At 44.4% G+C, this 26,124-nt stretch overlaps 3 protein-coding genes and 2 pseudogenes across 3 annotated transcripts in view; 2 read left to right on the forward strand and 3 right to left on the reverse strand.

Annotated features, from left to right (window-relative positions):
* Positions 1-6,265: 6,265 nt before the first annotated feature.
* On the reverse strand, positions 6,266-6,977 carry LOC147992557 (uncharacterized; annotated as a pseudogene).
* On the reverse strand, positions 6,701-6,839 carry LOC147992558 (small nucleolar RNA Z247; annotated as a pseudogene).
* Positions 6,978-12,296: 5,319 nt separating the features above from the next.
* Positions 12,297-26,124, forward strand: part of LOC147992559 (uncharacterized) — a 28,900-nt gene continuing 15,072 nt past the window's right edge. The window contains exons 1-2 of the mRNA XM_087539066.1: positions 12,297-12,603; positions 12,728-12,871. Of these exons, the coding sequence (XP_087395192.1) occupies positions 12,361-12,603; positions 12,728-12,871 (387 nt within the window). The 5' untranslated portion in view covers positions 12,297-12,360. The remainder of the gene's footprint in view (positions 12,604-12,727; positions 12,872-26,124) is intronic.
* On the forward strand, positions 16,428-20,482 carry LOC125528496 (protein FAR1-RELATED SEQUENCE 3). Its single transcript, XM_048692960.2, has 3 exons — positions 16,428-17,337; positions 17,712-19,429; positions 19,544-20,482. Exons 2-3 carry the CDS (start codon positions 19,365-19,367, stop codon positions 20,451-20,453), a joined length of 975 nt encoding a protein of 324 aa, XP_048548917.2. The 5' UTR covers positions 16,428-17,337; positions 17,712-19,364; the 3' UTR covers positions 20,454-20,482.
* Positions 21,723-25,931, reverse strand: LOC147992560 (uncharacterized). Its single transcript, XM_087540792.1, has 11 exons — positions 25,440-25,931; positions 25,149-25,319; positions 24,723-24,989; positions 23,620-24,217; positions 23,275-23,488; positions 23,017-23,179; positions 22,820-22,918; positions 22,555-22,689; positions 22,333-22,432; positions 22,150-22,226; positions 21,723-21,827 (listed from the first exon to the last, which is right to left on the reverse strand). Exons 1-11 carry the CDS (start codon positions 25,914-25,916, stop codon positions 21,723-21,725), a joined length of 2,406 nt encoding a protein of 801 aa, XP_087396918.1. The 5' UTR covers positions 25,917-25,931.

Here is a 26,124-nt window from a genome sequence, read left to right on the forward strand (position 1 = left end):
AAATCAGAGCCCAAACCTCCATTAATTGAATCAAGGTAAAATATCAAGAAAAGTTATTTATGAAAAATAATGATGATATACAAAAAATTGGAAGTTCTCATACTGTTCTGCAAGTAGATTACTCTTTCTAATTTTACTATCTAGTTCATCTCCCCGAAACTGATGTTTTCAGTCTCATATATACAATTTAGTAACCCATGACTTGCAGAATGTCGGTGTTCCTTATAATCCGTTTGCAAAACGTCATACATTTGAGGTTCCTATAATCTGTTCGGAAAACATGATATATGAACACATAATATTAGGTCTAGCCAGTAGTTGCCAATTTGTTTCTTATGTTGTGCGATTGACTGTTGGTTGTCCTAAAATGACTGATCATCGTGGCCAAAGAATTACCAGATACTAATCTTCTACCCGTCATCTATTTATATCTTCTTTAGTTACAAAAACCTTTTTAGCTGACTACTACTTCTCTAGAACAATCCTGTTGTATTTATTTTTCTTTTGTTTTTCATTCGAGTTATTGTCCCTTCCTCCATCTGTTATGTCATAATACATTGGAGTGCCTTATCTGCTTATCCATTTTGACAATCAGTTTATACTTGCCAACTCGCCATCCCTCTGTTGCCAATAATGATTGTTTATAGCAGCAGTGATACATATGAAGATTATCTCCACACATATTTTCAGGGCACACAAGCCTCTTCAGCGACCACTCGTTGAAATTCAAATATTTCTACATCATGGTTTTTATGATTGCTCCACAATTCACTAAGTATTTAGTTACTGTTCAGATTCAGGACCATCTTGCACGCTCCAACAGTATTTTGGCTTTGATCAGTGGGGAATGTGAAGCATCACCCTCCTTCGCAGCTTCACCAGGCTTCAAATCGATTAGTTGGAGGCATGAACTAGGGACCAGCCGGCATCCAGCATTTGTCGGCACTGGGAGAATTTTCGCAGAAATCAGAACTGGGTTAGCTACGAAATCTGAACGGACAACTGCCGAGTCTGCATTGAGTAGTGCTATCAGTCATCCTCATACATGTAACTCCACACACGTCTTTCAAACTCAAATTTCACTGAACAATAGCTAAATTCGACCTTCACACATGAAACTCCTACCTAGCACTTGGGGTTGCAGGAGCGGCAATTTGCCTGGCACTCCTAAACCTTATGCCAGCACGGAACTCCCGGCAGCACGATGCAGCAGAAGCAGTCCGGTTTCCACTTCCAGAACTCACCTTTGGTCTTGCAATCCCTTATGACGCAGAACTTGAGGGAAAGATTGCACTCTCCAGCAGCTGCGTGCCATCCAAACGCGACGAGCAGAACGATGGCCGCGCACGCGAGGCTGCTCCGCTTCATGTTTGGTCTCCACCAGCCAACTGCAGGGAAGTCATAATATTCAGTGCGTTTTAGGTGAGGAAAATTAGTCTGCTGAAGCGAAATGCAAAGCAAGGGCTAGTGCATAATGAATCCGCAAAGCAAATTATGCGCTTGTACTCAGTGTGAAACTTGCACGGTCGCAGAACTAAACACATATTAGTAGACATAGAGAAAGCAGGGGAGAAGAACCGAGTGGCTTACCAGTCGACGAAGAAGCCGTCACTGGAGGAGGGGCAGGGCAGGAGGCGTCCAGTAAGCTCCGGCACAGGCTGACGGAATAGCTGATGATTGTGAGATGGACGAGCTCCCCGAGCTCCAGAGGGATGCCTCTGAAGTAACCAAAGAACAGGTTGAGAACAGATTGAGAACCAAAACACCAACTTTTATATTTCAGCAGTCAGATTCATCAATCTACTGCCAACAAAGAACAAACAAACAAAACCCAATGAACTAGTATCAGCCAGATGGTATGCTTGTGCCTGGTGGCATAGTACATTGCTCTGAGCTCGGTGCAGTTATTGATCTCTGCTCCAAAATAGGTTGTTCTTATGCAGAGCTCTGGACATGTAGGTTCTTTTGGTGCCGAGCTCTGAAAGAGGAAACAGGGGATTTGAGGCCGATACAGGTTGGTTCATAGCTCAAAAAAATTAGAGTGGAAGTATGTAAACATGAGACGATATAAAAAAAATAGGAACCAAGACTCACAGGTAATTATGTAAACATTGAGACAATCAACCAGTCACATCAGCATAGGGGAAGAAGTAGGGACTACTAAGCCCTTCTTCGCCAACAGAGCAAGAGACTAGTAGAACAATAAAATCCACTCATGCATGGAGAAGAAGCAAACAGCGGCAAGGTTCACGGGAAAAGAAAGGATGGTTATTGCATCAATCATACTCCCTCCGTTCCAAAATAGATGACCCAAAAGTTAGTACAAAGTTGGTATAATCCATGAGAGGACGCCTCCCTACTTATCTGGGGTAGCCGAAAGAAAGAACCGAACTCTTGTGAGAGAATGTCGTACCCTGTCTAGGGCGACGGTTGCGTGTTATATAGAGCGGGTCGCGACTCCCGTATAGCATACAGAGAAGATTACATTGTTAGGATCCTTAACTTGGAGCCCAAGAGATAGACTAGAGAGATAGAGATAGTTACAAGAGATAAGATGAAATCACAACTAACTACCCTAGTCTAGGCTAGGCTGAACCGGACCTTGCACGCCATATCTGTCGCTTAACACCCTCCCTTAATCACAACTGTATAAGGTTGAGATTACGCTTGAATTCTTCAAAATTCCTTGTGGGCAACGCCTTGGTAAAGCCATCTGCAACTTGGTCTTGTGAATGAATAAATCTGATTTCTAATTGTCTGTTTGCAACTCTTTCTCTGACAAAATGGAAATCTATCTCAATATGCTTTGTTCTTGCATGGAACACTGGGTTAGCAGATAGATAGGTAGCACCCAAGTTGTCACACCACAAACATGGAACTTTGGTATGCTTCACACCAAGTTCTCTTAACATAGACTGAAACCAGATAATTTCTGCTGTAGCATTTGCTAATGCTTTATACTCTGCTTCAGTGCTTGACCTAGATACAGTAGCCTGTTTCTTGGCACACCATGATATCAAGTTTGGTCCAAAGAACACTGCAAAGCCACCTGTGGATCGTCTATCATCTACACATCCTGCCCAATCAGAATCAGAAAATGCACTGACAAGATTTGATGATGACTTGCTGAAAAAGAGACCAAGCTTCATAGTATGTTTAACATATCTCACAATGCGCTTTGCAGCAGTCCAGTGAACTGTGGTGGGTGCATGAAGAAACTGGCATACTTTGTTGACAGCAAAAGATAAATCAGGTCTAGTCAAGGTTAAATACTGAAGAGCCCCAACTAAACTTCTGTATCTAGTACTATCTTCTTGATTCAAGAGAACTCCCTCTTCAAGTGATAATTTTTCAGTACTTGAGAGGGGGGTCAACGATGGTTTGCATCCTTGTAAACCAACCCTTCTTACCAGGTCAGCAGCATATTTTTCTTGAGATAGGTGGAGGCCATCTTCATGTTTCTTTACCTCAATACCTAGAAAGTAGTGCAGATCTCCCAAATCCTTGAGAGCAAACTCAGCATTTAAGTCTTTTAACAGCCCTGTCACTGCTTCATTTGATAAACTTGTAACAATGATATCATCCACATAAATCAACACAAAAATTGATGTATTTGACTTATTGTAAATAAATAGAGATGTATCAGACTTGGAAGGAGTAAAACCAAGTGCTTGCAATTTCTGACTCAGTCGTGAGTACCATGCTCTGGGAGCCTGCTTTAGTCCATATAGGGCTTTATCAAGCTTGCACACATAGGAAGGCTTGCTCTTGTTCTCAAACCCAGGAGGCTGTTTCATGTATACTTCCTCTTCCAGAACGCCATGAAGAAACGCATTCTTAACATCCAGTTGTCTAAGACTCCATCCCCTGGATACAGTAATAGACAGTACAAGACGAATGGTTGCGGCTTTAACAACAGGACTAAAAGTGTCCTCATAGTCAATACCATACCGTTGTTTGAAACCTTTTGCGACCAACCTGGCCTTGTAGCGATCTATAGTTCCATCAGATTTTCTCTTTATTCTGTAAACCAACTTGCAATCAATTAGATTTTTACCTCGCCGTGGGGGAACTAAATGCCAAGTTTTGTTTTTCTGAAGTACCATGTATTCTTCTTCCATGGCCTTCTTCCACTTTTCATCACCAAGTGCTTCATCAAGAGTGTATGGCTCACCTGTAGAACAAGCTAGACCAAATTTGGTTATTTGCTTATAATTAAGAGGTTTAATTACCCCTTTTTGCAGCCTTGTACGTGAAGGAACAGGAGGAGCTGCACTGTTGCCCTCCACAGAGGATCCAACCTTTGGTCGAGGCGCTCCCGAGGCGGATACTCCTGGCGCGGTTTCTTGAGCAGCGGGATCTTCTGCGGCATCATCGGTCGGTGTGGTCGTGTTGAGCGGAGCAGAAGATCCCGAGCCATGCATGCGATCTGCGTCGGACCCATCATGACGCAATGATTGCGCGGGCCCGGCAGAATCTACGCCAGATCGCGCGTCTGTGGCAGGATTGGCACCGGATCCCGTGCCTGCACCAGCTTCCGCGCCTGAAGGCCCACCTGGCTGGCGGCGCACGTAGTGGTGGGGTCCGTCCGCTGGCCAGCGAGGCGGAGGCTGGCACGTGTCGCCAGCTGATTGGCGTGGAGCGGATAGCGCACCTGGCACAGTGGGAGGTGCCCGCATGGCAGTTGCGGGCTGGTTGCTGCCGCGCCCAGCAGTTGGGGCAGAACCCGGCGCGCTGACGCCCTGCTGCAGCACAGATCCCGTGGGGGATTCACTGGCGCGCTGCTGGGGCACCGATCCCAAGCCGGATATGTCCCCCGTTCGGTGGCACATGAAATATCGCTCTTTTGGAGCATATTTTGCACCGTTTTGAGAATTTCCTTCGCCATTTTCTTCAACGTTTGCATCTGCATCAGTACAGGACTCAAGAGCAAGGTTATGAGGATTAGTCAATAGTGAATCGTCACAATCATTTCCCCCTTGATGAGCGCCGGTGAGACTAGATGGTAGGAGAAGTATTTCTTGACGTAGAAGAGTTCCGGCATTGGGGTGAAGATTTGCGAAGGGAAATTTTGTTTCATCAAACATTACATCTCGGGAGATATAGACACGACCAGTGGAAATGTCAAGGCACTTGAAGCCCTTGTGTTGAGCACTATAACCAATAAAGGCACACTGTTTTGACCTAAGCATGAGTTTGCGATCATTGTAAGGGCGAAGATTCGGCCAACGGGCGCATCCAAACACACGAAGTGACGTGTAGTATGGTTTGGTGTGAAGAAGCCTTTCCATGGGAGTTTCATTGTTAATCACACGACTAGGTAGCATGTTTATAATGTGGACAGCAGTGAGGAATGCCTCGTCCCAAAATTTAAGGGGCATGGAGGCGCCGGCTAGAAGAGAAAAACCAACATCTACGATATGTCGATGCTTGCGCTCGGCTGACCCATTCTGTTGATGGGCATGAGGGCATGAAACATGATGGGATATGCCAAGTTTCTGAAAAAACGAGTTTAGCTTCTCATATTCCCCTCCCCAATCAGATTGGAGAGAAAGAATTTTACTGTCAAATTTTCTTTCTACAAGAGCTTGGAAATTGAGAAAAACTTGGCAGACATCTGAACGTTTCTTAAGGAGATAGATCCACGTGAACTTGCTATAGTCGTCAATGAAACTCACATAATATGTATGTCTACCAACAGAGGAGGGGGCAGGCCCCCAGACATCAGAAAAAATGAGCTATAAAGGTTTGGTAGAAATACTTGTAGAAACTGGATAAGGCAATTGGTGGCTCTTGGCCCTTTGACACGAATCACAAATTGTTTCAACATCACGATCCCCAACATATGGGAGTTTATTTTTCCTAAGCAAACGCTCAACTAAAGAGAAACTTGCATGACCTAACCGATCGTGCCACCGTGTTGAAGACACTTTGGTGGCACTAAGAACTTGTTTATTGGATCTTCTAATCTCCGGAATCAACGGGTAAAGCCCACGAATGCATCTACCTCGATACAGCACCCTCCTCGTTGCCTGATCCTTGACCAAAAGGAAGAGGAGGTGAAATTCAAGAAAGACATGATTATCAATGGCAATGCGGTGGACAGAAAGGAGATTTTTGTTGGCACTAGGGACATGCAAGATGCGTTTGAGATGAATTTTCCTATGAGGGGTTTTAATAATTGAGTGACCAATATGACTAATCTTCATACCTTCTCCACTAGCAGTGTGGATATGATCTTGGCCGCGGTACTTCTCCCGCATGGTCACCTTCTCCAGCTCACCGGTGATGTGGTTTGTGGCACCGCTGTCGACGTACCAATTTGTGTCGACGCCGTAGGAAGCTTCAGCAGCCCCGGCCACCTTTTCATCTTGAGATGATTCTTCATCTTCATCAAACCGGTACCAACAATCTTTTGCAGAGTGGCCCAGCTTATCGCAGATTTGGCAGCGGATAGCATCAGGCCGAGACTTGTTGGTGGAGCCATTAGATCGGCGGCCGCCCTTGGTGTTGGAGTAGGAGGGTCGGCCACAGCTGCGTGCGTTGTTGTTGCCGCTGGTGTTGCCCCCGCCAGGGCCCCTGCTCTTTCCGCGAGGAGGGCCATGAGGACGAGAGGCACCGCCACGCCCACGGGTGGCGACATTTGCCGAAGACTTGAAGCCGCCACCGGTCCCAGCCCCTTGGAAGAGGGCCACTCGTTGATCGAAGTTGCTCATCTGAGCGAACAGTTCGTCAAGAGTGACCGGGATGACACGAGCATCAAGGGCAGAGACCAGTGGCTGATATTCCATGTCCAGGGCGTTGATGATGTAGGAGATGAGCTCGTCGTCGTCCAGGGGTTTGCCGGCCGCCGCGAGCTCGTCGGCGAGAGATCGCATGTGTGCGAAGAAGGTGGCCACGGATTGTGTGCTCTTCTACGTGTTGGTGAGCGCCGCCCGGATGTTGTTGACGCGGGACAGCGAGGTCGACGAGAACATCTTCGCCAGTGCCGACCACAGCTCGTGTGCATGGGCGATCGACGTGACCTGCACGAGCACTTCCTTCGAGAGGTTATTCACGAGATATCCCAATACCTGTTGATCCTCCCGGATCCACACGTGGTGGAGCGGATTTGGGATGGATTCCTCCTTGCCATCCTTATCCTTGGTGACGACGGTTTTGGCCGGCTCGGGTATGCTTCCATCAACATACCCGAAGAAACCAGCACCTCGGAGCTGCGGCGTGATTTTGGTGCGCCAGAGGATGTAGTTGGTGCGGGTGAGGCGCTCGGTGACCTGGCCGGAGAGGTTTGAGCTGGAGGAGCCGAAGTAGGCCATGGTAGGAGGTTTGTGGCAATGGAGGAACTAGATGAGATGGAAGAGGTAGGCTCTGATTACCATGTGAGAGAACGTCGTACCCTGTCTAGGGCGACGGTTGCGTGTTATATAGAGCGCGTCACGACTCCCGTATAGCGTACAGAGAAGATTACATTGTTAGGATCCTTAACTTGGAGCCCAAGAGATAGACTAGAGAGATAGAGATAGTTACAAGAGATAAGATGAAATCACAACTAACTACCCTAGTCTAGGCTAGGCTGAACCGGACCTTGCACGCCATATCTGTCGCTTAACAACTCTAACTGATATAGTTAACACCATGTTAGACACATCGGGTCTCTCCAAGGAATGATGGGGGGAGGCGCTGATGACTGCGTGTCATGTCCTAAACCGAGTACCCACAAAGCATAAGACTATGACTCCATTTGAGAAATGGGAAAAAAAAGATTGAAACTCTCTTACCTACGTACTTGGGGTTGTTTGGCGAAAGTAAATATACCAATTTCTAAGAAGCACAAGCTTGGATAAAAAACCGTGGATTGTGTTCTTCTGGGCTATGCTTTTCATAGCATTGGTTATATATTTTTGATAATAAAATCTGAGGTATCCGACATGCATGTTGGTACGATTATGGAGTCGAATGATGCAACTTTCTTTGAGGACATATTTCCTATGAAGGATATGTCGAGTTCATCAAATCAGGAGATACCTGCTCCATCTAGTGAGGAATTCGCTGTAATTCCTGAACCCACCATTGCGATGAAACACGTTGAGAATCCCGTTGAGGGTGACAATGGAACTCCTGTGAGGAGTAAGAGACAGAGGACTGCAAAGTCCTTTGGTGATGATTTCATTGTGTACCTTGTGGATACACACCCAGGACTATTTCAGAAGCTTATGCATCTCCCGATACTGACTACTAGAAGAAAGCTGTTCATAGCGAGATGGATTCCATCTTAGCTAATGGAACCTTGGAGATCACTGACCGTCCTTATGGGTGCAAACCTGTAGGATGTAAGTGGGTGTTTAAGAAGAAGCTTAGACCTGATGGTACAATTGAAAAGTACAAGGCACGACTTGTGGCTAAGGGTTATACCCAGAAAGAAGGTGAAGACTTCTTTGACACTTACTCACCTGTGGCTAGACTGGCCACAATTCGGGTTCTACTGTCACTGGCTGCCTCACATGGTCTTCTCGTTCATCAAATGGACGTTAAGACGGTTTTCCTCAATGGAGAGTTGAAGGAGGAAATTTACATGGATCAGCCAGATGGTTTTGTAGTACCTGGCCGGGAAGGAAATGTGTGCAAGTTATTAAAGTCTTTATATGGTCTTAAACAAGCTCCCAAGGAATGGCATGAGAAGTTCGAAAAAACATTAACTGCAGCCAGCTTTGTAGTAAACGATGGTGACAAATGTGTGTACTATTGCCATGGTGGGGGCGAAGGAGTTATTCTTTGTCTGTATGTCGATGACATACCGATCTTTGGAACCAAACTTGATCTAATCAAGGAGGTTAAGGATTTCTTATCTCGCTGTTTTGAGATGAAGGATCTAGGAGTAGCTGATGTTATCTTAAACATCAAGCTGTTGAGAGATGACAATGGTGGGATCGCACTGCTTCAGTCTCACTATGTGAAAAAGATCTTGAGTCGTTTTGGGTGTAGCGACTGCACGCCTTCTCCAACTCCATATGATGCTAGTGTGTTGCTTCGAAAGAATCGACGGATTGCTAGAGATCAACTGAGGTATTCTCAGATTATTGGCTCGCTTATGTATTTGGCGAGTGCCACGAGGCCTGACATCTCTTTTGCTGTGAGCAAGCTGAGTCGGTTTGTGTCAAAACCGGAAGATGATCATTGGCTTGCGCTTGAGAGATTTATGCACTATTTGAAAGGCACTACGAGCTATGGGTTTCACTACATCGGGTATCCAAGGGTACTAGAGGGTTATAGTGACTCAAACTGGATATCTGATGTTGATGAGATTAAGGCCACAAGTGATAATGTTTTTACACTTGGTGGTATCGCTGTTTTCTGGAAGTCTTGCAAGCAGACCATCTTAACGAGGTCAACTATGGAAGCAGAACTCACAGCATTAGACACTGTCACTGTTGAAGCAGAGTGGCTTCGTGAGCTCTTGATGGACTTACCTATGGTTGAAAAACCAATACCCCCTATCCCGATGAACTGTGATAATCAAACTGTGATCGTCAAGATAAACAATTCTAAGGACAATATAAAGTCCTCAAGGCATGTGAAGAGGAGACTAAAATCTGTCAGAAATTGAGGAACTCCGGAGTTATTATGTTGGATTATATCCAAACATCAAAAAACTTGACAGATCCCTTCACAAAGGTCTATCACGTAACGTGATAGATAATGCATCGATGGGGATGGGTCTGAGACCCACCGCATGAGTTGTCCATAGTGGTAACCCACTCTATGTGATCGGAGATCCCGTGAAGTAGAAGTGGGGGACAAACTGTTGGTCAGTTGGAAGGAGAGTATTCCTATATTAATTATCTCACTCCGTGAAGATGCAATACTCCCCTGATCTGCACGGCAGGTTGATATTTATCTTAATGTGTTCCAAGTGGCTTATTCGGGTAAGCAGAGATGTTGTCGTGCGGAGCATCTCCTGAGGAACTCTAATAAATTCATGAAAGGCCCTGGAGTATGACGTATACGCTCCACCCACGAGGAAGCCTTGCGGCGGCCCAGTATCGGTCAAGAATTTGTGTGAAACTAGTCTCGCAGAAAACTTGCAGTTCAAGGCATAGTCCACTATTCAAGTATTGATCTAGTGTAGCATAAATCTCTGAGTGAAAGTTCAACTTTACAGTCTCCACTGAGCACCGGTATATAAACAATGTTTTGCAACTAAATGATGAGATGTGCCAATGAGACTTTATGGGGGATTGTTGAAATTTTGTTAGTAGGCCTTTGGCCCAAAGCCCAAATAAAATTCTAAAATTCTCTTGGCCCATTCATGCACACATGTGAGTGGAGTGAGTGAGACTAGAGTTTAGTCCCACCCCGGAAGTTGAGAGAGACTTGCACCTCCTTATAAGGTGAGCTCATCTACCACTTGTATGAGCATGAGAAGATGAGACCTACACGCGCACTCTTTCTCCTCGCTCGCCGTGCTGCGGGATTGAACCGAGTCGAGGACAGAGTTATGCACGTTGTCTATATTTTTGCTGCTCGAGAAAAATTAATGAGTCATTGCTTAATAATTAACGGATGCGTTATTTACTGAACCGTTTCCGATTTTTTGGATCGCGACTCGGATGTGGGGTTTAGTCCCACGACCTACCCGGCCTGCACTATATAGTCAGGCAGACGTCTACCCTAGCCACCACTGCTTCGTATGGTTTCGCATCACCGTTCCAGATCATTGCGCTGCCAAGCAAGTCTTCTCCATCCCTCCTTTCGGTGTGCACCGGGAGAAGGGGCAGCAGGCCTTCGGAACCCGGCCTCTCGTGATCCTGTACGGGAGAGGGACGATCAGGTTTTTAAGGAGCGCTCTCGCGCGACTACTGGCAGCGATGACTTCGCGAACGACGACTTCTTCCCCGACCTCGGCAGCCTCATCCTTGACGACATGGGCGACAACGTCGACGTTGGCGGTGCTGCTCCCGCTGCACCGTATGTGATTCTATCCTTCCTGTTCGAGATTGTGGTAGAATTCGTGTTTTTAGTATGTGTCCTAGATGTGATCTGTTCATCTACTATGCTTTTTTTTGAACGAAGGCTCAAGAAGAGCCCGGCTTTGAATTAACAAAGCCATCAACCGGCCAGGAATACAAGAACACCAACTTACAAGGAAAGCAAGAAGAGAAACAAGCGGCTGATACAAGGAGCAAAGCGAAACAGACTCAAAGGCAGCAGCGATAGCAAGATCATGCCATGCTGCCGCCAACACCCTACAGGACGACCTACACCAACCGGACAAGCTACGGACTTGAGATGATGCACCACCGCGCAAGCTTCGTGATCGTAGCCAAACTCGAAGACAGCACTGACACTCCTCTGGAACTGCCACTGCAAAGGGCCCCTGCCCTCCCATCCTGGCTCGAAGGATGCCGCACCGGCAGGCGACAGCTCGGTTCACCCTAGAACCCAGAGGAAGACGCCCAAGCTGCGCATGAAGAAAGAACTAGGAGCAGACCTTCTAGCTCAGAGCACACCATTCCGAGCACCGTCGTCGTCCGCGGTTAAGCCACACCGAAGGGCTAGAGCTGTCGGCCACAGTCGCAGCAATAAGGGCAACAGCGATGAGCCACCGAAGAAAAGGCAGTGAAGCGCCGAGCCAAGCTGCCACCCGCCACCATCACACCCACAACCCGACTCTCTCGCCGCCCCTGCGATCCCCGGACTGCGCCTCCAAGAAGGAACACGACACCGATGTGTCGTCGCCGCCCGAATCAGGGGACCTAGGCTTTCACCTAGCAGGGAACGGAAGGAGGGGGAGAAGGATCCTCACCACAGCCTCCAGGGAGGGGCACGGCGCCCAGGGCGTCGCCTGCGATGTGGCTGCGCCGGCCAGGGGTTTCCCCCGGAACCAACCCCCTCGACGAGATCCGCGCTGCCGACGCCCGGGAGGACCCGGATCCGGCGATGGAAGGAGCAGATCTGGGCGGAGAGGATGAGATGCATCTGGCGACGGCAACCGCGCAGGGGAGGCCGCACACCAGCGACCGTGGACCGACGCCTCCTCATCCCCCGCGACACCGAGGGAGGCGCCTCACCAGCTCCGGCCGGAGTGGCCCGCCGCCCGGGCCACCTGGCGCTCTCCGCTCGGGGCCGCCGCCCCGGATGCCGAGCCCTGCACGCTATGTGGAGCCGCCGGATCCCCCGCCGCCACCTTCATCGCTGTTGTGCGCACGCTGGCGCACACCTCTGGCCACGTTCATCTACTATGCTAGTTCACATGATTAGTTTAACCTATACTATTGCCGTCATGATTTATCTTCTGTTTGTTCGGATTAAATCTCGTAGTAATTTGTTCATTTTTCCAACATCCTCAACACCGAGGGATGCATGAAGGGGCCGCGGCTCCGCGTCATCAGCCAGAGCCTCCGGTGCGTGCAAATCTGTATGTCGATTATGGAGAACATCGCAGTGGTGAAGGCTCCACACCTCGAGAGGCTCATTCTGTTCCGAACTTACAAGATCGGCGGTGGCTTGTGCACCCGAATTAGGATTGGCGATGCTCCCAAGCTGCACGCATTTGGATACTTGGAGCCAGGCCGCGTCCTAGAGATCCAAAACACCATCATCATGGTACATCTCTCGTCCCGTGTCTGGTCTTTGCATTGCTTAAATTAGCATATGTGTCCAGCTGATGGATGTCCATGACTCAAATGTGTACTCTTCCTTATTGGATTCGGCGAATTCCAGGGTCCAGGCTGGGATAAATGCGAGCACAAGTGCCATTATCACAAGTGTGAGGATTCTAAGTCTGAATGTGCGGTTCGGAGTTCGCAATGATGTCAAGAGGGTGCCCACCTTCCTCAGATGCTTTCCCAATGCGGAGAGACTGCACATTGTGGTATTTATCACCAATTCATATTCTGCTTACGTTTGTGTGCAGTTCTCGCATGTCATCGCTAGTTGATAGTGCTTCAGAATTCAGATTGATTGCATAGATTGCTGCAAGTCAGTTATGCTGCCGAGATAACTATGGTCTTTTGGTTTCTTCCAATGTAATGTGAATACTGTGCAAGCTAGCTTAAGTAATTTTGCTGTGCGTTAAATTAAGGTGAGGAAAACATCAGCTGGATGACTAGGCATACTTGGCAGCTATAATGTCTAACATATGTGCCAGTTCTAGGTTAGATGGACATGCCTTGCCATTTATTCTCAGAATCAGGTCTTCTCTACTATCTGCATACATAGACTAGAATACAAAATTATTACTTATGAAGTGTTTCTTGTGGCACAATGATCATTGTTTCAGTATAGATCTTGATTTATGGTGCTTTTGCTTCGTTAGGTATGTCCAGATTTTCTTTTTCTGGTGCCTCTCACCGTGTTCATATGAGCTACTACAGTAGTATTTGGTGCTATGGTGTAACAAACATTTTCTTATTACAGACTTACAAAAGTTAAAATGGTACATAAACTAGCACATTCACGTCGACTGTTCTTTATTGGTACATGTACGCTAGTTTCGTCATATCAGGAGCTTACACTACAGGAAAATCACGTTTTGCCGTGTGAAATAGTATAAGCCGAGTTCTTTTTTTCGGGTACTCGGCTTATGTCACTCTAAGCCGAGTCTACTAGAAAAAACACCCGGCAAATAAAAAGGACTCGGCTTATGGCAGTCTATAAGCCGAGTGGTGCCGAAAAGCCCTCAGCTTACATGAGGTACACGGCATCTACACAAAAAAGCACTCGGCTTATAGAGCAGACACGACAAAGATAGCTGTCACGTGTCCAAAACGGAGGTGATTGACGGTGCCGTCACAGAACAGCCTGTAAGCTGTGTGCCCTGCGACAGCACTCGGCTTATATGGCCTATAAGCCATGTGCACCGCGACAACACTCGGCTTATATGGCCTATAAGCCGTGTGCCATGCGACAGCACTCGGCTTATATTAAGTACATTTTTATATCTTTAGCGAATATAATTCAAATTTGAATTACAAGTGTGTGAAAAAGTTGACAAGGTTAGGTTAAAAAAATCATACTTGTGTTCTTGAGTCTATGTTTAGGCCATATGCAAGAAAAGTAAATGAACTTCAAACATGAGGGTGCCAAGACTTGACCCCGAACATGTACTTTTTCTTTTTATAAAATTTGAAAAATGCAAACGAACCCTGAAAAGCATGAAAATTGGCATGGTGCCCTTACATGACACCTAAATACCGTGGTGAAAATTTGAGAACATTTCGTAAAAGGTGTGATGTATATCGCTTGGAAACTAGACCATCTCCGAAGAAGAAACGTGTTTTTGAGATGGAGCGAGCAAGGTGTGAAGGCGACGCAACTGTTCCTTCAACCATTGGCCTTGAATTTTTTTTCTACACTCAATATACACCATTACTTGATCCATGTAAAAATTTGGAATATTTCGGGCTTTGTTTGCTATATTTAAGTCATTAAATGCATTTCTATATCTTTAACGGATATAATTCAAATTTGAACTACAAGCGTGTGAAAAGGTTGACAAAGTTGGGTTAAAAAATTATATTTGTGTTCTTGAGTCTATGTCTAGGCCATATACAATAAAAAGAAAGGAACTCGAAACATGAGGGTGCCAAGACTTGATCTCGAACATGTAGTTTTTCGGTTTATGAATTCCAAAAAATGCAAATGAACTCCGAAAAGCATGAAAATTGGCATGGTACCCTCATATGACACCTAAATATTGTGGTAAAAATTTGAGAACGTTTAGTAAAAGTTGTGATGTACATCGCTTGGAAACTAGACCATCTCCGAGGAAGAAACATGTTTTTGAGATGGAACAAGCGAGGTGTGAAGGCGACGCGACCGTTCCTTCATCCGTTGGCCTTGATTTTCTTTCTACACTCAATATACACCATTACATGATCCATGTAAAAATTTAGAATCTTTCGGGCTCCGTTTGCTATATTTAAGCAATTAAATGCATTTCTATATCTTTAACGGATATAATTCAAATTTGAACTACAAGTGTGTGAAAAGGTTGACAAAGTTGGGTTAAAAAATCATTTTTGTGTTCTTGAGTCTATGTCTAGGCCACATACAATAAAAAGAAAGGAACTCGAAACATGAGGGTGCCAAGACTCAATCCTGAACATGTAGTTTTTCGGTTTATGAATTTCAAAAAATGAAAACAAACTTTGAAAAACATGAAAATTGGCATGGTGTCTTCATATGACACCTAAATGCTGTGGTACAAATTTGAGAACATTTCGTAAAAATTGTGATGTAAATCGCTTCAAAACTAGACCGTCTCTAAGGAAGAAACGTGTTTTCGAGAGGGAACGAGCGAGGTATGAAGTCAACGCGACCGTTGCTACATCCGTTGGCCTTGAGTTTTTTTATACACTCAATATATACCATTACGTGATCCATGTAAAAATTTGAAATCTTTCGGGCTCCGTTTGCTATATTTAAGCCATTAAGAGCATTTCTATATCTTTAACAGATATAATTCAGTTTTGAACTACAAGTGCGTGAAAAAGTTGGCAACGTTGGGTAAAAAAAATCATATTTGTGTTCTTGAGTGTATGTATAGGACATATGCAATAAAAAGAAAGGAACTCCAAACATGAGAGTGCCAAGACTTGATCCCGAACATGTAGTTTTTCGGTTTATAAATCCCAAAAAATGCAAACAAACTTCGAAAAACATGAAAATTGGCATGGTGCCTTCATATGACACCTAAATGCTGTGTTATAAATTTGAGAACATTTCATAAAAGTTGTGATGTACATCGCTTGAAAACTAGACCGTCTCCGAGGAAGAAACGTGTTTTCGAGAGGGAACGAGCAAGGTATGAAGGCAAAGCGACCGTTGCTACATCCGTTGGTCTTGGAAATTTTTATACACTGAATATACACCATTACTTGATCCATGTAAAATTTTGGTATCTTTCGGGTTCCGTTTGCTATATTTAAATCATTAAGTGCATTTATAGACATTTAACGGATATAATTTAAATTTGAACTACAAGTGCGTGAAAAAGTTGGCAAAATTTGATTGAAAATTCATATTTGCGTTCTTGAGTCTATGTTTAGACCATATACAAGAAAAAAAGGAATTCCAAACACAAGGGCACCAATATTCGACCCAAACATAAAGTTTGTTGGTTTTTTAATTCCAGAGAATGCAAACGAACTCCGAAATTCTTGAAACTTGGTGGCGTGTCTTTATATGATACCTAGAGGCTGTGATAAAAATGTATGAGAAAATAATGCAATTATGGGTCCTAATTAATATGAAAACGTACTAGTAAAGAAACACACATAATGTAGCTCCTGTGCTTTTTTCTCATTGGCTGAGCCGTTTGAGCCACGGATCAGTGACATGGCAAGAACTCAGCCGCATATCTCGTGCGCTCCTTCTGAAATCGAACGGCTGTTGGCCCCTCTCCTCCCTCCCCTCTCTCCCTTATTATATCCCATCCTCTCCCGAATGGCTACCGGCTCTCTCTCCTCTCTGTCCACTCCTTCTCCACTCCACGCCGCCGCCGCCTACGCCGAAGTGCCGCAGCCTCCTCAAAGAGCAGCAGTCAACGGAGCAAGCAGCAGCAGCTCGCGGCAGCAGAACCTATCCATCCATGCTCAGCTCGATGCAGTGCTCCTCCTCGCCGGCGGGTGAGTGCTCCAGCACGGCCGCGTCGATCCACCAGCAAGCAAAGCTAGCCTCTATCTAGCTAATCGAGCCGCTCGATCTACTCTCACGTGTACTAGACCACTAGACCACTAGTAGTATGTATATAGCTAGCTAATCGATCCACTCGATTGATTCCTATGTGTAACAGCAGTACGTATGTGTGGGCGTTCGTAGGCGGGGTGTATACATATACATTTGAATACTCGAATACCTGGGGTGTGTATACAAATAAGGGCAGATGCGGTTAGCGCGAACCGTTAGATTTGCGCGTGAGTGTGTACCGAGCCAATTGTTGCAGCAAAAAAAACACGTTTTGTTACAACCGTTGTACAAAACAGCCACAATGAGAAAAACAGGGGAACAGGGGAGCTGGATCCCCCGCGTTTGCCCGTCCTCGATCCGCGGCGGCGGCCGCCGGATCCGCCTGTTTTAAGTTCCCCACGGCTGAATCACGTCGAGGAGGGGCTTCCCCATCTATCAAGCGGCCTTGGAATTGCTTCAATCATGTCTTACGTTTGTAATGACCTTCTTGCCTCCATAGATTTGGGCTCGAGCTCCGCTGCCGTTCATGGCCGAAGTCCCCTGAGGCGGCAAGGCCCTGGTGGTAGTGGACCGGTGCTGCAACGGTACTACAACCCTGGTGTGGTCTTCCAAGATGCAGCACGGCATGGCCGGGATGAAATTGATCTGGTATGATTTCCAATTGCAACCCTAGATCCTTTTGTTCACAAAAAAATGTTGCAACCTTTGATTTCAATTGATGAGCATGAGATTAAAAAGAGATGTTCTCAACATACTTGTGTTTGATTTTTGTGTAATGTTTCTGATATGTTGTCAATTAATGTTAGCATCTTCCTGCTGTCTGCTAATAAAATGTTACAAGTATGTGTTGCATTTGCTACGTGCTACTTGCTGGATGTTACATGCTACATTCTAAAATGCTGCATGCAGGAGTTGTTTTGGAATTGTGATTGACATGTTGCATCCATTTTTTTTGTTCGCGTTTTTTGCATGTTTTTTCATGCAGCAAAAAAGAACTGACTTGGGTGCTTATTTTGTTGCAGAATGTTGCTGTGGAGCCATCGATTTTCCTTGATGATGATATGCAAAATGTTGCGCACGAAGAAGAAGATGATGGCATTGATCTGAATGATACTCCGGGACATGATAGTGACGATTCCTTGCGGCTGAACATGGATGGTGCAGCTCCAAACCATTGCAATGCCCGTGTGACCGGTGACAATGCCAATGGAAATGCTGCAACACTTGTTGATGAACCAGACGAAGATATATCATCATAGCCAGTTGTCCCTTTTGTTGGAATGATTTTTGACAATGTTGAAGAAGCTCAGCGTGTTTACAATGAATATGCTTCGAAGATGGGCTTTGGAACTCGCATTGTGACGTCAAAGCATAGTAGGAAAAATTGCTTGGAACAGAAGCGCATCCTAATCTATAGAGTTTTTGAGTGTATACACTTACGGAAAGATCCTTCGAAGAATGTTGGTGGAAGCATTTCTGACGGGGCTGCAACAAATCAAAGTGATGATGTTGATATGAGCTATGCTAGTAATAAAAAATCTCCAAGCAAACAAGCTGGCATCTATATGGATGTGAGCGACAAGAGGCGAAGAAATCGGTTGGAGCGATATGATTGCAAGGCTCGTATGGGTGTTAGCCTCAAAGACGGTAGCTGGGTTGTGACAGTTTTTGAGGTCAATCACACACACCAGCTGATGTTGCAAAGGGGGCGTCGGAGATTTTGCCGCTCTCACAGAAAGATCCCTGATGCAGACATGCAATACATCACTTCACTGCACTATCGCAACATATCAACAGCTAATATGATGGGCTTGCTTGGAGATGCACGGTGTTGCGATCCTAGGAGTTTGCCGTATGTGAAGACTGATGTGACAAATGCAAGAGCAAAGCTGCGAAGGGGCCTGTCAGAGCGTGATTTGGAGCTGACAATCGAGTACTTTGAGAGAAGACAAGTGGAGAATCCCAACTTCTTTTTCTCGAAGCTAGAAGAAGATGGAGTTGTTAGGGCATTTTTCTGGATTGATGGGAGAACAAGGGCCTTGTATCCAAAGTCCAAAGATTGTGTGTTTTTCGACACCACATTTTGCACCAATCGCTACAACTTGCCCTTTGCTGCGATTGTTGGCATTAACAACCACACACATACTGTTTGCTTGGGGTGCGCTTTGTTGCCTGATGAGACCATCGAAACTTTCAAGTGGGTCTTCTAGCAATGGATGTTGGCAATGAATAACGAGCATCCGTTGAACATTATGACTGATCAAGACCAAGCGATGGCTAAAGCCATCTCAATGGTATTTCCACATTCAACACACAGATGTTGCAAGTGGCACGTCTTCCGGGTTGCAAGGACGAAACTAGGGAAGATGTTGGGCAAGGATGAGCCTTTTGCTGAAGCATTCTATGGTTGCATCAATGATTCCGATGCCGTTGAGGAGTTTGAAGAATGGTGGAAGCAGATGGTCGAGTCATTTGGTGTGGATGATAAGAAACACCTCAAGAACATGTGGGACAGCAGGGAGATGTGGGCTCCTGTGTACTTTAGGAATAAGTTCTTCCCATTCACAGGAACAACCGGGCGGTCCGAGGGCCTGAATTCCTACTTCAAGACTTTAAATCATCATGGAGACTCGGTTTGGACATTTGTCCAGCAGTTTGAGCTTTGACAGGAGCTAATGCTTGATCGTGAAGACAATGCTGGCTTCGTCAATGAAGCGACGAGGCCTCCGCTCTGGGGCAAGTAAGTCCAAAGTCATGTAGCATTTTTTAGTTTTCCAGCACAGTGTGGTTGCAGCATTTCTTTGAAACATATGTAGCAATTCTTATTGATGTTGAAAGCTTTTTTTGTTTGCAGCTACAACATTGAAAAGCAAGCTGCAGATTTCTATACCAGAGAGGTATTTTTCAAGTTTCAGAAACTATTGGCTAAATCAACAGGCTATGGTCTGCAATATCAGCTGCAAGGGGATGTCATCTGGTTTCGCCTTGTTGCAAATTATGGCGTCAACCCAAAAGTGTACACGGTGCGTGTTGCTCCTAAAGATCAGGCATACATGTGCACCTGCAACATGTTTGAGATGTGTGGGCTGATCTGCCCACATATCATCCGTGTCATGATGCACCTGAATGTGCGAACGATACCTGCGACTTACATGCTCCCAGGATGGTCTAAGAGAGCAACCAACCTTGCGCCTGAACCGGGCGATGGGCATAGAGCTATGCATTTCAGCGTCCCCACGACAAACACCCTAAAGTTTAACTCTCTATGCCGGAAGTTTGGGAAACTCGCTTCTGATGCTTGCTTCAATGATGAAGCTTATAGTTTTGTCTCTGGGCTAATTGATCAGGGCAGTGTTGGGGTTGCTGCAATAAAAGCTAGAGCAACTGATGGGTTTGCAGGAGACGAAGAAGGCCAAGGTCATGCAGGAAATGAAGAAGTCTCAGGGGGTCCAAGTACAGGTCAGCGGGATCCACCCCCTGTAGGACTGCGGAACCCACCAAAGTCAGCAAAGAAGGGGAGGCCAAAGGAGAAAGAGAAGCGCAGGAAACCACTAATTGAGATTCGAGAAGATGAAATGAAGAAGAAAGCAAAGAAGGACACGGCGAAAACGAAGAAAGCTCCAAAGCCAAGGAAAAAGAAGACTCCATGCAAATATTGTGAAGATGAAGATCACAACGTGAAGGATTGCCAACTCCTTGCAGCTTTTCTTACTGCGAGTGCGAGCGCGAAAGCTCCGGGTGTCGAAACAATCCTTACACTTTAGGATATTTTCGTGAGGGAAAAAATGATGAATTGCCTTGTAACACCCCATGACTTATGATAATAAGTTGTGTTGACTAGCTGTGAATGTTTGTTTTGTGGGATTACAACATATTACTACATGCGTGGTTTGAAAAAAGCAGAATGTTGCTTTTTACAAGAGTTGTTTTAAAAAAAATTCTTATTGTTATATGTTTGTGAGAGCTTACTTTTTGTAGTATGATGGTGCCAAAATTTGTAGAATTTTTTAAAAAAGCAGAATGTGGGTTTTTTCTTATTTTTTTAAATAGTACTCAATGGTTGTTGTAACCACAGCTTGATCCATGCTTAAAAACAACATGTTTTAAGCTTTTGAAAAGCATGGTTGAAGCTTTTAAAAAACATGGTTGAATCTTTTTGAAAATATGGTTGAAGCTTTTAGAAAACATGTTTGAAGCTTTAAGAAAACATGTTTAGAAGATTTCTGAAAAGCATGGTTGCAGCTTTTTAAAAACATGGTTGAAGCTTCTGTAAACAAGGTTGCAACTTTTAGGAAACATGGTTGAAGCTTTTGAAAACTTGGTTGTAACTTTTTCAAAGTATGGTTGAAACTTTTTCAAAATATGGTTGCAGCTTTTAGGAAACATGGTTGAAGCTTTTTGCAAACATGGTTGAAGCTTTTTAAAACATGGTTGAAGCAAAATAACAAGTTTGAAAAGGAAAAAGCCTTGAATGATTTAAAGTGTTGATTTAGCTGTACAACAAAAGTTGGGAAAGGAAGCATATTTATATTATGCTTCCAGCAAAAATATTGTAGGGACGTAGCTAATTTGCAGGTAAAAAAGTATATTTTGGCTCTGCAACAAATCTAACAGAAGGTTGTAGCTATTTCCTGTGAGCTTCCAGCAATTTAAATGTGTGACAAAAGAATAGCATTCACATATTATTTTTCAGAAAATATGTTTTGAGGGGGAAAATGCACAGAGATTCCCTTGAAACTTCAATGGATGAAGTTTGAAATATTTTCATATTTTAGAACCAGTGAAACAAAAAACAATTGTCAACGCATGATCATGTTGGCAAACAGTAGAACGCATCCATTAAAAACATAAGTGCATCATCCAAATATCAAGTTATCATCGGTTTACATACCAAAAGGACACATGTTTACTGGAGGTATCAACAGTTTACATACGAACGCGCACTACTCTAATCCTATCAGAACGCTACCACCTCGGACATGATCTAGACCTAACGAAGAAACAAGCTTGTTCGTCTTGAACCTTCCAGAAAATCAAGCCGCCAACTCATCGTTGAACGCCCGCTCCTTTGGGGCATTGTTCATTGGGTGGCTGAAAAGGTTGCATGCCACATCGATGCGGTATCGCGCCATGTCTTCCTGTAAAAAATGAATACAAAAAGTAAGCAAGTATGATACTCGTTATTCTTGAGTTGCATGAGTGATGAATGCAAAAAGTTCACATCCATCCACCGCAAAATTTTTTTATGGATGTAGCAAAATTATGATATGGATAAAGCAAAAGCAGAATGTAGTTGTAGCACACTAGACATATGGATGTAGCTAAAAAAGCCTAGTAGGTACAAACTTGAACCACATATGAAGCAACAACAAAACATGGTATTCTTCTGTTGCATGAGTATTGAAAACAAAGAAAGTAGATTGTAACAAAATGACAAGACAAAAAATTAAAAATGTGTACCTGCTTGAACTCTCTCATTGACTTCCCATCATAGTTCTCCACATACTTGAGCCCAAAAAAACCACAATCACATCTGTGAGATAAAAAAAGTTCTCCATCATACTTCCCATGCGTAGTTGAAAAAACAAAATGTTGAAATGGAACACATGATTGAAGCAAAATTCAAAAAGAAAACTCATAGGGTATCTTGCTTTGGGTAATCCTCTAGGTCAACACAGGCGAAGGATCCAACATTGACATTGAATTTGCTGCACTCTTGTGCGAGGGTTGCAAAGTTTGTGATCTAGCACCGAAAACACACACAAAAGTTTCAAAAATAAAATGAGGTGTGTAAAGATGACAACAGGGCATTTATGTAGATGAATCTGAAGGCTAAACAGAAAAAATTAGAGAGCATGAGCATACCAGGTTATTGGCTTGCTTCTTCAAAGGAGATTGTTTTCCTTTTGAATGGATTGAGTCAAATACATTCCACTGCTTGTGAAGCAAGTTTGCGCAAACAACTATCCAATGGTGATCATGAACAATTGTGAAAAAGAGCTGCAAAAAACAAAAGAAAGGCGAAAAGGTACTCAGAACATGTAAAAAATGTTACAGCCGCGTCACATCATTGGATCATATTTGGAAGTTATTTGTGGTGTGGAACAAAAGAAAGCTTCGTGAAACTTACGAGGTCAAACTTTTGAACCTTGAACACTTTCATAGCCCTTTCAAGCTCAGCCATGAGTTTTGCTGGTTGGAAAGTTGATGGGTCTTGTTTTAGTAGGATCTACTTGAAAGATACAACAAAATGGTTAGTGTGTGTTGCAACGAAAATGTGAAAAGAAAGAAAAGAATGAAGCATTGCTTGTTTTTACAAAAACTTACCCCTGCGTGGACTGAGAAAATGTATTTCTTCAGCTCCGGTTCTTTTGCTGCACGGGATGTAATGTTATTCATCTTGATACATAGTGACATGACCTCATCATTCATATCCCCACGAGGCTTGAAGCAAACAAGGTAAAATCCACCTAGCTTGATGAAAGGTGTCCTGTTACCATAGATGCAACCAAAATGAATCATTTGTTTTGAGCAGAAAAAATAAAAAAATAGAAAGCAAAAACAGATAAGGCTTAGGTAGCTCACACTTGTTCATTGGGTTGTGATTTCCTCAATGGTTTCCCATGTTTTACAAACCTCTCATACATTTCTGCAGCCTTGTCGACCTTTTGCTTCTTTGCCTTGGTATTTTTTATGGCTGGAACTTTGGCCATCCTCTTCTTCCTAGTGTTCTTGTCATGTGTGCTAGGGCCACTGCTTGCATCAGCAAAATGCTCTTCTGTAGCGACCATCTTAAGAGCTGTAGCAAAAAAATACAAATGGATGAGTTTGCAAGAGATTGTACAAAAAGAATTTGCTGGAATCACACAAATGTGAAAAAATGATATGGAGAAAAACAAAAAGAAATGATGCAAGATGAAGGAAGCATACTTGGGCTGTCATCATCGTCTGAAACAGGAAACACGGGGATGTTTGCATAGATGGGGCTGACTGTGCTCTTCTTAATTATAGGCTCATCCGTGGAATGCATCATCTCATAGTTTCCGGAGCCCTTTGGGAACAACTCACAGGATGGCTCGTCGTCCCAAATGCCGGCTGTCGCACTCCTGGGTGCATCATAGAAGAGTGGGGGGCTGTGAGGTGAGGCGTTGCCTTCCATCTCGAAACTCACTCTTTGTTGCTCACAAGTTTCCGCAGCCTCTGTTGCAACTTCTAGGTTCAATCCGGTGACTTCATCCTTGTTGATGCTAGGTGTTGTACCTTGAGCTTGAGCTTGAGCACCAATGTCGGCATTTGCAGCTTTAGCATCATTCTCTTTTCCGCGACATTCGTCCATGATAGGTGCTTCAAAGGAAAAGTTGGGTTCATTGGTAGCTGTGATGGCGTCTCCAACATCACGAAGGAGAGCAGCCATCCGGTTGCACTGCAATTCCTTTAAACACTGTCCAAACTTGCCTACTACACCATCCACCTCTGCTGCAAAAATACCCTTGTGCTTGTCGTAGAGCATTTGAAACTGAGTTGGTACCTACAAGAAGGCAAGTGGCCAACATTTTTAGTGACAAGTATATCCAGATTTTGAGAAGTATGGATGTAAAAAAACACAAATGTGGGTGTAGCACATTAGAGGTATGGATGAAGCGAGAAACAAGTAGGTGTGCTGCTGTGTCACTATGTATCAAATAAACAGTGTGATTGTAGCAATTTACTGTCATGGATGAAGCATAAAAAACAAATGGTCTATACCTCTAGGTAGCAAATTATTGATATGGATGTAGCAAAATTATGATATCTTTGAAGCAAAAACAGGATGTAGTTGTAGCACACTAGACATATGGATGCAGAAAAAAGCCTAGTAGGTATGAACTTAAACCACATATGAAGCAAAAACAGAACATGGTTGTAGCACATCAGAATGAGGGATGCAGCAAACAAAATATACACTTGCAACTGGGTATAGTAAATAATGCAAAGCCAAAGGCAAACAGGAAATGAATACAAAGAAAAAAATAGTTTAGATGGGGGAAAAGTACCCTTAGATCTTGCATGCTAGGGAATGATTGCTGCAGCCAATCATTGAGCGAGGATGATAGGTGTGGTTCAGCTTCAACATTTTGTTGAGCCTCGTTTGATTGAGAGTCCTTTGCTTGAATTTCAGCACCTTGAATTTGGCTTCCTTGGCCACTAGTTCCTTGGCCACTAGGTGCTTCAGCACCAACTCCCTGCCCACTGGCTGCTTCAGCACCAACTTCCTGTCCCGCGAGTTGTGCTGCATAGGGGGTGTTGCACAAACTCCGTATCTAGGAAAACAAAACATGAGTGGCGGAAATAAGAAGGCTGCCATAACTTAAATGGAAAAGCAAAGATTGCTACATGCAAATTCAGTGAGCAAAAAACAGGGGGGGTCTTAATACTCCATTGGCAAAGGAAAATACATAGGCGGGATGTAGCAAAATTACTTGGGTGTGTTTCCCGTAGAAAGGTTGGACAAGAGTGAGCTTGTTCTTGTCAACTTTATCCAACCAATCAAAATCCTTTTGACAAACAAAATGTATCCTCGACACGGAATAATCAATGGCATGCTCATTTGGGAGGCCGACCGGAATATCAATATGATCCATGTATATGATCTGCATAGAATGGAAAAGGACATTAGCCAACAAAAACATAAATGCGAGCTATAGAAATGTATATAAGGTTTCATGCAGCAAAGAAAAAATGCATGTATTTCATAATGTTGCGTTGCATACCGCTAACATGGGAAGGCATGAAGCGATCTGAAACTCCGCTGCTTTTTCTGTATTTGCTTGCATCCTCTTCTTCTCTTGAAAGACTCCAACCTCCTCCATCACTCGTGCCAACAAGTGCTCATCCCAAGTGAATTCATGCACCAAAGACATATCTTCCAAGGAAGCTAGATACTCAAGATTCACCATATTGCCAGTGCCTGGGCACAAAACTGTTGCCAACGCAAGGAGTGTCCAAGTCCTATTTATCATAACCACGTCCTCATCGCTGCAACTAGTGAGCAACTTGACAACATGGGCGATTGGAGCCCTGTTCCCCTCCTTGTAGATGCTGCGAAGATCACGTTCATCACTCTTCTTAAGAAGCTTCACGGGTCTATCACCGGATGGCACGTTGAAAATCCTTTTCACCATGAGCTTGCTGAAGGTGATGGACTTGTTCTTGTGTTTGAACTCAGAGAGTATGTGATTCGTGTTCATCACAAAAAACTCAATGACCTCATGGGGCACCTTGAAAGACCGGATGTCCAACAAGTCTCCAAACGGTCCCTCCCTTATGATTCTCTGTTTTTCTGGTGTTACTTGCTTCCCAATCTCAGCCAGCCTTTTTGAGTTAAACCTTGACTTAAAGCCACATAGATTGCCTTTCTTCTTGATCTTCTTCTTAACCTTCTTACTCCCTTCATTC

This window comes from Triticum urartu, chromosome 1A (assembly GCF_056163025.1).
Source record: "Triticum urartu cultivar PI428250 chromosome 1A, HENAU_Tu73, whole genome shotgun sequence".
NCBI classification, from domain to species: Eukaryota; Viridiplantae; Streptophyta; class Magnoliopsida; order Poales; family Poaceae; genus Triticum; species Triticum urartu.

Bases quoted from the DNA above. Each gene is read 5' to 3' on its own strand.
- LOC125528496 (XM_048692960.2), top strand. From the start codon at position 19,365: ATGCTTGATCGTGAAGACAATGCTGGCTTCGTCAATGAAGCGACGAGG. The intron at 19,430-19,543 runs GTAAGTCCAAAG...TTTTGTTTGCAG, and splicing joins AGGCCTCCGCTCTGGGGCAA to CTACAACATTGAAAAGCAAG.
- LOC147992560 (XM_087540792.1), bottom strand. From the start codon at position 25,916: ATGAACACGAATCACATACTCTCTGAGTTCAAACACAAGAACAAGTCC. The intron at 23,180-23,274 runs GTGAGCTACCTA...CTATGGTAACAG, and splicing joins TCACAACCCAATGAACAAGT to GACACCTTTCATCAAGCTAG. The intron at 22,227-22,332 runs CCCTATGAGTTT...TTTTTTTATCTC, and splicing joins GGATTACCCAAAGCAAGATA to ACAGATGTGATTGTGGTTTT.